Here is a 13,599-nt window from a genome sequence, read left to right on the forward strand (position 1 = left end):
TATTTGGCTGATGGGGTAGTCTTTGAGGCCAAAATAAAATTAATAAGAGGCTGTGGGGGGACATTTGGTTTGAGATGTGATTGGTTGTGGGGTATTTAAGGCTAAGGAGTTATTCTGCTGTTGAGATAGTTGTGGTTGAAGGTTATTACACTGATATTGTTGAGGGGTATTTTGATATATTACATTATTACATTACATAGGTACTGTCCATTTAATGTATATTTTTACAATAATTTATGTGAAAGAAAATAACAAATCACTGTACTGCACTACAACTGTCGTGGGGGTAAGGGGGCATAATAATGAGGTAATTAAAAAGTGTTAACAGGCAAATGAGGCCTAACATTGCAGTATACATATTAATAAAGTAAAACATAAAGAAGTATAGAGAGTATTTGTCCTTTCAGAATGATTTGCATACAGGGCCTCTGTAGAGGCCTCTGTAGGCTTCAGCAAAGGATCCTGGGTAGGCTTTGGTGGACCTCAGTGTAAGATGTATGACCTCCCCACCAGGCTCAGGACCATATATAAAAACAATCTTCTTTAGGACAAGGTTAAGAGAAGTCTCCTCTTGGAATGTGGTGGTAACAGGTTTCAACTGGTGTGGGTGTTGAATGTCAGTTTGCATATGTTAACTAATGTATGGTTTGCATGTAATGGTGGCGAATGCAAACCCTAGTATGTGAAATGGTGTGGTGAATACATAATCAATTCTGAATGTATAAAAATATGGGTTCTTTGTTTGATTGTTAGACATTCTCTTGAGGGTGCCTCAATAATGCTTGTTAACGTTAACTTGCAATAAAATATGGACCAGCTATTCTCTTTAACTAATTATGAAGTCAGCATCTTCATTTTATATTTGAATGTTTAACTTTACAACTAGCTAACTGGATTTAGGAACAACAATAGAATTCCTGAAATTAAGTTATGGCTTCTCATTTTGGTGTACCACCTGAAGATCTTGTGTGGCTCCATCTGACCACCCCTATGAAATAGTTCAGAGGGCACCACTGGGAGTAGTTGAGGGTTACTTGTTAAAGTTGAGGTAGCAGTAGTTGAGGGGGTATTTAGCTGTGGGGGTAGTTGTTGAGGGGCTGTCAGGGGTAACATGTTTTGAGAGGTAATTGGCTCTTGAGTAGTTGAGGCTGAGGTTTAGATGTCCATGTAGGTCTGGCTGAGGCAGTGAGGCAGAGCAACTGTGTACTGTGACATCATGGAATCTTACATTTACAAACATTCCAGCATTCCTTCCATATGGAAAAAGTCTGATCTTTCCCAAAACACAAGCACACTATGGCTGTATGGGAACAACGTTTGTGCCAAATATCTTGGTACAACAAAAACTGTGCACCATTAAAATGTTAGAAATTTGTGAATAAAATAACAAGAAGAAATAGAAACTTTGTCAAACCAACATAATTATGTATTTGGCTAAAAGTAATCATTAGTAAAATATCCCATCTGGGAACACATCTATTCAAATATTTCATTGTAATAGATATTTCACTGCATCTGTCTACTCATGTCAAATGTACCATGGTCCCAATGTAAATGCACACTTAGATGTTACTGCAGGAAAAACAAAGATCCATCCCAATATTTTATTTAACAGAGACACACAATGGTGTGACTATATATGTATACTATATATTGTCACACTGCATGTAATAAAGACAATTACTTTAAAATATAGTTTATTGCATGACTATAAAATATAGTTTATTACATTTGAATAAGTTTGTCCACTTTTGTACGTCAGTACAAAACCAGTATGATCAGTCAAACATATAAAGCTTTTTTAAAGGCACTGCAGTGTAAAAAATCAATGTCAACAAAAATCATCACATTACATCAACTTCATGTTCATTTAGGGTCAGCAGAAATATCAGTATTTTATGAGATCATCATTTTTAGAAAACAGACTCATAACATCAAATAAATGCAAAGCACACACACTATACACTACCAGACTCTGTCCAGTTTATGTAACACATATGTTTCTATATTTAATGATAAAATGCTTGAGAGCAAAAATGCTGTGTTTGAAGGATTATTGACCAATACTAGAGAAATAGCTGGTCTGTTACAGCTGAAGCGCTACGCAGTTCTCAGTATGACTAGTTCAGGTGACAGGACAGATAAATGCCATGGTTCTGTTTGTAAAATACAAAAATAAGATTAAAGATAAACCAACAAAAGGCCCGGCAAAGAATCAGCCAAAGAAATACACAAACTGTTTATGTACATATGCTAAGATGATATATGAGTAGTTCATACCATTTATAAAAGTACATAATCACTGCAGGTTGTTTAAGTTCAAAGCCCTGGAACCACATTTCCTGAGGTTTTATTTAACCAGAGTTCAGTTTGAGTAAATGCATTCAGTCAATTCCATAAATCTCAACTAGAAAGTACAGTCAGGTGAGCTCATGTTAGCGGGGCTTCAAGTGGTTAAACCGCCATTTAACAGTGTTTTCTTCAAAATCAAAAAAATATACACAAATAATCAATTTAACAAACCAAGATCCAAATCCAAATTTCAGTACACAACAATGCTGATAGAAAACACATATAACTACTGACCTTCAAAGACTACTACACAACAAGTTTATTTCAAAGACTAAACAACCCCAGAAAATGTTTTGCATTGACCAATATGTTTCATTACATAAAAAAAGACGTACTACTACTACTACAAAAAAAAAAAAAAAAAAAAAAAAAACCGTGGTATATGACAACCACTTATCTTCCTTTCTGAATATGCAGTAAATATACCATGTGGACATCTGCAGTCTTTCTGAATCCCACAGTGCATGCCCTGGGCCGGCCAGCAGCTCCCTTCCCTGGCTCACTTACGCGCCAGTTTCTCCATTTCTGACACCAGACATAACACAGAATGAGAAAGGGGCGGAGTATTCAAAGAAAGATAAACAAATCCACAGTTGCACAACATGGACAACTGTATTAAACCCAATACTTCACACAAACAATCACCTTGGTTGAGATCTACAACTTTTGGGGCAGGATAATTGTTCATGTCAACCCTCTCTTTCGTTATGTTGTTTTTGTAGTCTGAAAAAGCCAAAAAGAGAAAAAGACACTTCAATTTACATACATTAATATGTACAGTCAAAGTAAAAAACCTCTCAAGCATTACGCCCCCATTTCTGATGCTCTGTATGGTGGGCAAGTCTGACTTACCGAGCCTGAGCTCTGACTGGCTACAGGGATTGTTGGGATTGTTGGATTCAGTGGCTTGCGATTCAAATTCTGTCACCTGACTCCTGTTTACCAAAACAGAACCCACACATATCTTTTGTTAGGTTTCCGTGTTAACTGCATGGACTTTACTGAAGCGGTTACACAAAGAGATTGCCGTAGTAATTATAAATGGAAGAAATATGTGTTTAAGTCCTCACCGGGCCGATTTACGAAGGTCATAATCAAGCGCTGAAACACACAGTAGTCAAAACAACAGTTGTTTCAGAAGCCCTGTTCAAAACACTCACTATATTCATGGGAAGAATACTCAGCTTGATAGAGTGGGTCACGCTGAGCAGTAAATCCCCCAAACCCAAGTCCCCATCAGGACCATACCTTTGTTTTTACACTGCCTTGTGGTCACGAGGATTCCTATAAACATGAGCAATAGCATCAGGCAGATGGCCAGAATGTAGCCCACTCGGTGTAGGAGGTGAGTGCGGCTTTCCGGCAGAATCACGTTCAACACGTGTGGAGACTCAACCATATTTGTGCCTGCATCAAGAAGACATGAGACAGTTACTACATCATAATCTCCCATTTTTGTTTTTAGCCCAGCAGTGCTTCAGAGCAATCTGACTCAAGAGGCATTTTTCCTGTGTTTAAGCTGGCAGCCATTCGACTGCATTCTAGAGAAGCACGCTGAGTTATCCTGTCACTTCAGTGACTACCGAGTGCAAGTAGTCTGCACATGTGCCTGCAAGTAAAACAGGACGGTGGAACAGTGTTTCATGTCAGTATGGCTCTCAGACATAATGAGTTCCAGACTTGATGTCATGCAGCTGCAATGAAGAAAAACATGTGCGCGTGCACACACACACACACACACACACACACACACACATTCAGCAGACGCTCTTATCCATTAGTTCCTAGGGTTTTATTGGTGAGTCACAAAAAGTCAGCTCTTGAGAGCATTCATCACTATCATTACCTAAAATGCCTCACTCATGAAGCATACTATTAATGTAACCGTATTAGTTCTAAACATTTGTGGGACTTATTCATAGTTGGAAGCAGAACAGTGATCACAATGGAATACTGCTACTGCTGGTCAAATCATTCAAATACTGACAAAATTTGATAGAAAACACTAATATGCTTTATAGTATAATATGTAAGTCTTCACTTACAGAAGAATGTGATAAGAAGGTTTTTACAGACGAGAGAAAGTATGGCTCTAACAGCAACGACCAGCTCCTAAATTGTCGCTGCTAGCCAGATGTTGTACAGATGTGGCCAACTTCCATTTTCACACCACAAAACAATCCTCACTAGCCAGCACTTGGCTCAGTGCTGACTTCAGCCCTGGACTGTGAGCCTAAACTCACACTATTCACTAAATATAATGCTCCAGCCTCCCGTTATGGAGATTAGTAATGTTATGATAAACTGAGCAAACAAAAACTTGATTTATTTACCTTCACTAAAAGACTTAGCAGACCACATGAGAGAAAATTATATCCACCAGGAAATAATCAAAACCGAAACAGACCAAAAAACCAGTCCTCCACAAGCTATATTCCTCTACCAAGTCCTCCACAAGATATATTCCTCCACCCAGTTCACCACACTGTATTCCTCCACACACTATATTCCTCCACCCAGTGCTCTGCATGCTACATTCCTCCACCCAGTCCTCCACACGCTACATTCCTCCACCCAGTCCTCCACACGCTATATTCTTCCACCCAGTCATCTGCATCCTATATTCCTCCACCCAGTCATCCACACACTATATTCCTCCACCCAGTCCTCCACACACCATATTCCTCCACCAAGTCCTCCACACACCATATTCCTCCACAAGATATATTCCTCCACCCAGTCCTCCACACACTATATTCCTCCACCCAGTCCTCCACACACCATATTCCTCCACAAGATATATTCCTCCACCCAGTCCTCCACACGCTATATTCTTGCACCCAGTCATCTGCATCCTATATTCCTCCACCCAGTCCTGCACACACTATATTCCTCCACCCAGTCCTCCACACACCATATTCCTCCACAAGATATATTCCTCCACCCAGTCCTCCACACGCTATATTCTTCCACCCAGTCATCTGCATCCTATATTCCTCCACCCAGTCCTGCACACACTATATTCCTCCACCCAGTCCTCCACACACCATATTCCTCCACAAGATATATTCCTCCGCCCAGTCCTCCACACACTATATTCCTCCACACACTATATTCCTCCACCCAGTCCTCCACAGGCTCCACAGCCTGTAGACCATGAGTGGAACGGTATACCACAACTGAGACATAATGACCAAAAAAAACCAATTTGAGTCATTAAATGACAGCTTACCAAGCTCATCGCCCAAGTGTTCTGGCCATTGTGAGGGTCCAGGATCAGCGGGTGGGGCCTCAGTCATGGGGGTGGCAGGCGGAGGGGCCGGCACGGCCGGTTCCACGATCACCCTGAAGACACGTCTCTCACGCAGGCCACAGTATTGGTGGTGCAGGTGGCAGGAGTATAGGCCCTTGTTGGAGGGCTGCATGTCGGCAACGGTGAGGGAGAAGTCCCCCACGGAGAAGGCAGCGGCCGAGACATTCATCTTGCTGGGGAGGAAGAGGGGCCCGTACTCGCGCTTCTCACCGGAGGCATACAGGTCGATGAGGCGGTCAGCTTGGTCACGGGACACCCCGGGGGCCTGGAAGTCCCAGTGGACGACTTGCTGCTGGTCCTCCCCCTGAAGCTCCGCCCTCCACAAGGGGCGGCGGTTCACACAGGGCAGCACCACGCTGCTCCCCACGAGCACCACAAACACCGACTTCTCCCCGTCCCACACGCGTCTCTCCTTACGGGCTGCGGGCAGGCACACGTGGTTAAGCTGCGCGACCACGAAGACGAACCTACTTCTGCCACGAGGACAAAACTAAAATCCTGAGAGATTTTCAGTGGATGACTCCCAGGTTCATTTCATTCTGAATAGCAATACATTCACGGGCTAGACATCAATGTGAAGAAAAATAGGAGCATAAACATATTGGGAAAATGTGGAAGTGATGAGCAGGAATTCTTACATGACTTGGTGACGTTCAGCTGGATTTGAATCGACTGGTGAATTTTGCAGTAGTGATGGTGCAGATTGCAAGTGTATACACCTTTATCATTCACGTCCACATCTGCGCAAACAAAAGCACAACAAATCAGAGAGGAGACCTATTTCTCATCCCGAGATCTCTGCACAAGATTAGGAAGCTCTTACTGTGGATGATGAGGGAGAAGTTGCCAACAGTGAAGGCATCTTTAGAGAGAGTGACACGGCCCTTATTGTAGGCATTGTAGACCCGCTCTGTCCCTCCCGAGTACATGTCCAGGATGCGCTCCGTTGTGTAGTCGGGTCGGTTCCGGTTCAGGTCCCAGTGCACCACACGCTGCCGGTCACGCAGGTGGTCCTGCCTCCACACTATGCGTTGGTTCTGGCACGGCAAAATAGCCTTGGAGCCTGCCTGAACTGTGATGTTCCTCGCCTCCACTAACACACTCTGCCCACTGCTCTGGGCCCACACTATAACACACATGCATATACATTCAAATATACACAGGCAGGCACACGCACATGTGTGCACACACAAACGCACACAGTCTTAGCCATTACACAGGACTATCTCACAGTACATTTTCTGAGGTATTATTTGCATTCTAGCACAAATATTAATTTCATGAATTCAGCTACAACACAAACTGCTCTTTTATAATAATTTAACATTGTTTATTACTTACAATGTGGTGTAAAAAGGCTGACAGCAACTGAAATGCAAAGAAAAATATAATTATGAGTTTATTTAAATATCCAATTAGTTACAACTAAATATAAGTGGTTAAATCCAAGGCCATATGTAAGGAACATCACAGTGCATTTTTTTTCAGCTGCAGTTAAAATCCACTTGACTAGACACATAAACCAAATGGCAATGGCAATCTATGACTGTTTTGCACTTCTGGCGGTCTTTTTTGTGGGACTGTGTGTATTTGGGGTTGAGTGTATACTTTCGCTGAGCATTATTACAGCTGCTATTTGCGTCCGTGCCTATTCACTATGCAGACAGCATTCATTCCCACCTTGTTTCAGTCAAAGTCTATGACACAGTGCAGAAGGTGAGTAACAGCACTCACGAGCTTTTTAACTGCGCCTTTAAGTTAAATGTTTTGAGCGTAGCAATATCCAAACAGCAGTCTGGAGCTGGCCAAACGTGGTCAGGTTAGGAAGGTACTGACACAGGATGAGGACAACTCACCTTTCAACCCACCCCCAGAGCCGAGTGGCCCAGACTGTTTTTGTAATAATGAAGAGCTTTAAAACACAGCTCACATCAAAACAATATTATTGCTGTGGGAAAGATGTCTTCTTTATTATAAGTGCCAGTGTTTGGTACCTTATATCTCCCCATTCTTCAACTCTTTCAGTGGTGGAAGAATGAGAGAATAATGCCTGTTTCATTAATAACATATCCAGTCAACCTCTACAACCTCTCCACAGTTGCCAAATGGAAATAAATATTTGTTTATTTATTAGTTTAGTTATTTAAAGATACACTTAGAGGCAGAAGGAAAGAGTAAAAAAATATATCTTGTAAACGTCACAAAGTCAAACTGCAGACCCATGTTGTTAGGAAGAATGAAATTGTAGTTCTCATAAAAGAGGGAATTTTGGCAAGCACCAAGCTTGAGGATTGGATTAGACTGAAAAGCATGGTGTGGCCATTTTGGAGAAAGGGAAAAAGCATGCCAGCGGACCCTGTCATTTCTTTAGAAATATAGCGCACTGATCCTGCTGTACAATGAAGGCTTTGGGTAAAACTAAACCCATAACAATCTGTCTGAAAACGGACGCATGGAAGTCTGGATTCATATCAATGAGTCAGAAACCTGGCAAGAAACTCACACAGTAATTCTCCCTCCAATGGACTAAATCAAAGTGTGGATAGAAAAAGAAATGTTCGAGCCACTGAAAAAACTAACAGTAATTATATTAAAACGTTTACGAAGAGTTCGTTACAGTGTTTTTCCAAGTTCACAGAAATTAACAAATACGGCAAATATCTTAAACCAAGTTCTCCCTCAGATAAGAGTGACACCAGCAGGTCTGACAACAAATCCAGTGCCTGGTGGAGTATGCAGGGAGTTAGCGTTGGACAAACAGCACATCCGTTCTGAGAAAAAGGCCTGGGCTCTACTTGACCCTACTCCCACAGTACACACTCAGCGCTCATTTTAGCACTAATAAACTGAAAAGCCCAAAGTAAATATTCTAGCACGTTCATTTATGGTCGATGACTCTGCCACCTCTCATAGATGAGAAGTTTTTCAGCAGATTCACAACCGAGTCACACTAGAGATGTAATGGTCGGTTTGGGAATCTAACTATTATGACCACGCATAATCAGAATAAAGCTGCAAGAAACATACACGCAATCAAAAGATTAACTCCTTACCTAATAAAATAAAGATTTTCTAAAATATTTGCCACAATTATTTTTCCTACTACTCTATTGTGTAAAAACGTTTAGAAAAAAAGAAAAACAATCGTTTTAAAAAGAGTAATTATTTACAAGTTACTGAAATAAAGTTTGTGAACGATGGACTTTTGGTCTTACTGACATCTTAACCAGTTTGCTAAAAGAAATTCGGTCAAAGTCGAGAGGGGGAAAAAGTGTTTCAAGAAAAACACGTTTTTGTGAGCGTATTGTTTTTGCACTGGAAATGCATATTCAGTTCGAAAGTTATGCAACAGAAATAAAAGAACTACTCACTACATAACACCAGGAACATTTCCGAGACACTTCGCGTCCAACTCCTCATTTCGATATTAGTCAAAAGGTGATGTAGTTCTGACTTACGGACAGAACGCATCACCTGAGAAGCTTTGTCTGCCGGCCACCGCAACAACACTGTCGTGTCACCAAGTCTGGACCACTACAGCTACACTCCTCCTCCACACCGCGACCACCGAACTAAAGACGATCCCTAACCCCCGTTCCTCTCACTTTTAGCGGGTTTACAGCAGTTTTTCTCAAGCAAGCACATCTAGAACAAGCCGAATGGAAGCGAAATGTACAATGTAAACACAAAAACATTCAAAACAAAAACGAGGTTTACTAGGTTTACTACAATGTACTTTAAAAGCGATGGCCTCGTCGCAACGAGTAAAGTGGCGCACTGCTGCCCTCTAGTGGTGATTCTAAACGCATGTAACGTTGCATGAAGAAAGCTTGTGCTAAAACAGAACATTTCTAATGTTATTTACTGAGCATGCAAATACAAGCCACATAGCACATCCTTGGGATAATGACAGACATGTTTATTCGTTGTTATAATAATGTTTGAAGTAGACAACTGACAATGAGTCCAACCACAAGTTTCTGCTCATGATGTAGTAGTGGCAAAGTGATCAATTGAAAGGCAACACCTTAACAAAGAAATACTTCTACACAACAGTGGATGATCTTGAGAGGAATCAGTGCCTTTTGGTTTCTTGATGTTTGATGTAGATCTTGGGGGCAGTCCATCCCTCTGGGGGTTTCTTCAGTCCAGCTTGTCTCCAGATTCTAGTAAGATCTCTCTCAAACCTAGCCTGAAAACGACAAAAGGGAAGAAATGAAGACGTTAAAGTTATGGCATGACATGGGATATTGCACGGGAATATGTATATTGCCACAATAGTGAGGGACTTTCAAGGAGATAGATTGTGCGCGTGCACAGTTGTAATAACTTGATCAGTAGTCAAAATTACTGTAACAAGTAACTCTGGTATGGGACAACATGCCACAAATGTGAAAAGGTGGCTAACAAATATTGAATAAATGTGTTACAGCAGGTAGCCATCACATGTCCTACACTATAGATGTGACAACTCACCACTACTTATTTCATAGGTCAGAAAAGCACAATTTAAAAGTGGCTTACAGCAAGGTAGACTCACTCCTGGCAGGTAAAATAGGATTCCGCAATATTTCCATTTTTCTGTTCCCACTTTGATAAGGGATTAAAGTTTAGGGTCAGGGAATAAATGATAAAGAAACTATACTTGGTGTGGATTTTCTGTGGCAGCATACACATCCCAACTGTAAATTCTACAAAGGCTCTTAAATCTGTTTACGGGTTTTATCCATGAAGTAACATGCTATTTAATCAAGCAGTCCCTAGTGTAATGTATTTGTAAAAACAAAAATAATAAAATTTTTTATATATATATATATATATATATATATATATATATATATATATATAAATAAAAGTTCTTTAAAACAGTTTATGAAAGAATATCTCTTCCTTTAATGTATTTAGCACTGCGTTTTTTATACTAGGTATTAAAAACAAATATCCATTAGCTAAGAAAAACAGTCCTGTTCTCAGCAACTGGCATCTTCTCTATCTGGTTCCTGACCTGCTTTCTCTTCATCCTTCCCAACTTCACCCTCCTCCTCAGGAACTTGGTTCTTTTCATCAGCTTCTTGTATTTGTGCTTGTTCATCTTTCTCCGCCGGATCTTGAGCACGTTCCGACAGCTCAGAGGCGCTCTGGAGCTCTCGCCATCCTCCAGCGAAGGTACTACGGAAGGGGGCAACACCAACTCCGTCAGCTCCCCTTCCTGCAGGGGCGCCGGGGCCTTGAGATGCGCAGGCAGGGAATAGCGCAGGGAAAGCCAGCTTTCCAAGGGGGATACGGATAGTTTCCGGGGAACCAGAACCTCCTCTAAATCTGGCTCAAGCACTGTCCATAATTTTGGCGGCTGCTTGTTGTCAGCAGCTGAAGTAAAGTATCTGTGTGCGCGATTCGGAACAAGGCTGGTGGAATGGCAGTGCTGTATAGCACTGCATAAGACCTTGCACTGGTTCTGACATGAACCTGGTTAAAAATAAAAAAAGCTGCAGTCAGTTAAATGAGCACAACATACAGTGCATATGGAAAATATTCAAACCCCAGTTAACACATTTTGGTACATTTCAGACTCATCTTAAAATAAATGCAACTACTTTTTCATTAATTTACAAACAATACTCCAAAACAACAAAGAAATATTGTTTTTTGGAACGTTTTGTAAATGTATTTTATAAAAGGCTGAAATATTGTATTTACACAAGTATTCGAACCTTTTCTTATGGCACTTGTAATTAAGCTCTGGTTTAACCTACTTCTATTAATAGCTACATTTCCATTCACGTGATTTTTTACAAAAATTGCTTTAATGCTTAAAAATATTTGACAAAATAGGTAATGGAAATGGAAAATTGTAAAATTCTAGCTTAATTTTACAACTGTAGTTTATACCGACATATATTTTAAGTGCTGTAGCAATTTTTTTTATTAAAAAAAACCAAAACAAAACAAAACAAGTGAAAGTGTAAATTTGAGGTTAACAAAATTGTCTGTAGGTCAGCAGGACAGGATCATGTTGAGGCACAGATCTGAGGAAGGATACAAGAAACACTCTGCAACATTCAAAGTCCCAATAAGCACAGTAGCCTCAATCAACCCAAATTGGAAGTTGTTTTGCATCTCTCTTCCTAGATCTTCAGCCAAACTGAGTAACCACAGATGAAGGGACTTTGTCAGATGCGTAATCAGGAACCAAATGGTGACAATGAAGGAGTTGCTTTGTGGAGATGGGAAAACCTTACAGAAGAACCACCTGCATTCCAATCAAGCCAGTATGGCAGATTGGCCAGGTGTAAGCGATTCCTCAATAAAAGGCACACTGGAACCTGCATCAAGTTTGCCAAAAGCCACATGAACAACTCTCAGACCATGAGAAACAAGATCCTTTGATTGGATTCAACAAAAATTTAACTATTTGGCTACGGTGTCCAGCAATGTGTATGAAGGAAGCCAGGCACGGTGCACCAACTCATTAATATCATCCCTACAGTCAACGGCAGTGGTGCAAGCCTCACGCCATGGGGCTGGATGTTCTGCAACAATGACTGGGAGACCAGTCTGGATGGAGGGAAATAGGGATGCAGAAAAATATACAGCCATGCTAGATATAGACCTTTTCTAGCATATACTATACTAGATTTCAAGCTGGGATGAAAGTTTACATTTTAACAAGACAACGAGCCAGAGCATACCTCCAAGAAAACAAGAGTGGTGTTAGGAACACCGTATGGAAGTCCTAGACTAGCCCACCTGAAAATGCTAACCACACGCTCCCTGTCCAAATTGCCTGAAACTGAATGATTGTACCAAAGATAGAAGAAACTTCAACAGAAAGATATGCCAATGTGTAGGATTTTTTACCAAGATTTGAGGCTCTCATTGCTACTCGAGGTAATGAAGATCTAAGGATCTGAATACTTATGTAAATAGATTTGGGCTTTTTTAAATGTAAATTTCCAAAAAATTTAAAACAATTTTTGCTTTGTTGTTGGACTATTGTCTATAGACTGACAGCTGAAATCAACTTTCCCTAAGACGTTACATGTTGTATACTGTGCTTTGTAAGTGAATGAAGATAACGCAGTCCAAAGCAAGCATGCATCTTACCATAAAGTCTGCAGAGTGCCTTCACCCTCGAAACAAGCATGACTGGGTCCTATTACCGCTCCTGCACTGGCATGAGGATTCTCCCTCAAATCTGCTGAACCTGAATGAACAATTAAGCACAGATTACATGACAAAATACATGCATGTATTTTTGGTCATGTATGGTTTATTTCGGCTGTCTACACACTCCACCACAAGGGTGAAGCACGCGAGCTATCCCGTCCGTCTGCTTAGTAGTTTCATATCCAGCTAGTTAGCTATCTTCATTTCTTTGAGATGACCGATGCTAAAGCAGATAATAATACATTACCTGTGCATAGTATTATAACCGTTTATTTTTTAAACGACTTACTCAAGAGGAATGCCTGACCGGTGGACTAGTTCCTAAAGGAGTTCAATGTGACTCCCTGCACTTCCTGTCCTCTCTCTAGATTCCTCCCCCTTGTTTGTGATGTGATTTCCACTGGTTCCGACCAGGTAGATAATCCTTTAATCATGTAAATTGCAAGTCAGAGTGAAATATAAAATATTCTTGGCGTCTCAGTAATAACTTGACAATCGGAAAACTTTAGACAGTGGTGTAAATCCGTAAAGTGTCACGATTTTTGTGCAGTTGTATCTATAGGTCACTAATTCTATTTCACATAACAGAACTGAGTGAAAATCCCAAGGAAATATTTGGACCTAAACTTGACTTTAATTTAATTCTATAAAATTCTAACTTAAACAAGATGATAGCCCTTTTATAAAGTTTATAAATGTTAGTTAAATTATGCTATCAAAAAGTTAGTTTTATTATAAAAGTAGCTAACATTTTGTTGCAACTTTAC

General features: G+C 40.6%; 1 protein-coding gene across 1 annotated transcript; it reads right to left on the minus strand.

Moving 5' to 3' along the window:
- Positions 1-1,680: 1,680 nt before the first annotated feature.
- mxra8b (matrix-remodelling associated 8b) lies at positions 1,681-13,140 on the minus strand. The gene is made up of 12 exons (XM_027016331.3): positions 13,122-13,140; positions 12,770-12,869; positions 9,037-9,857; positions 7,007-7,033; positions 6,489-6,791; positions 6,304-6,405; positions 5,585-6,085; positions 3,601-3,759; positions 3,423-3,453; positions 3,205-3,287; positions 2,998-3,075; positions 1,681-2,877 (listed from the first exon to the last, which is right to left on the minus strand). The coding sequence occupies exons 3-12, from the start codon at positions 9,134-9,136 to the stop codon at positions 2,852-2,854; spliced, it is 1,410 nt and encodes a 469-aa protein (XP_026872132.2). The 5' UTR covers positions 9,137-9,857; positions 12,770-12,869; positions 13,122-13,140; the 3' UTR covers positions 1,681-2,851.
- Positions 13,141-13,599: the final 459 nt, after the last annotated feature.

This window comes from Electrophorus electricus, chromosome 24 (genome assembly GCF_041902795.1).
Source record: "Electrophorus electricus isolate QZ-2024a chromosome 24, ASM4190279v1, whole genome shotgun sequence".
NCBI lineage: Eukaryota > Metazoa > Chordata > Actinopteri > Gymnotiformes > Gymnotidae > Electrophorus > Electrophorus electricus.

Bases quoted from the DNA above. Each gene is read 5' to 3' on its own strand.
- mxra8b (XM_027016331.3), bottom strand. From the start codon at position 9,136: ATGCGTTCTGTCCGTAAGTCAGAACTACATCACCTTTTGACTAATATC. The intron at 6,792-7,006 runs GTAAGTAATAAA...TGTGTGTTATAG, and splicing joins CAGCCTTTTTACACCACATT to TGTGGGCCCAGAGCAGTGGG. The intron at 3,288-3,422 runs GTGAGGACTTAA...TTTGGTAAACAG, and splicing joins GACCTTCGTAAATCGGCCCG to GAGTCAGGTGACAGAATTTG.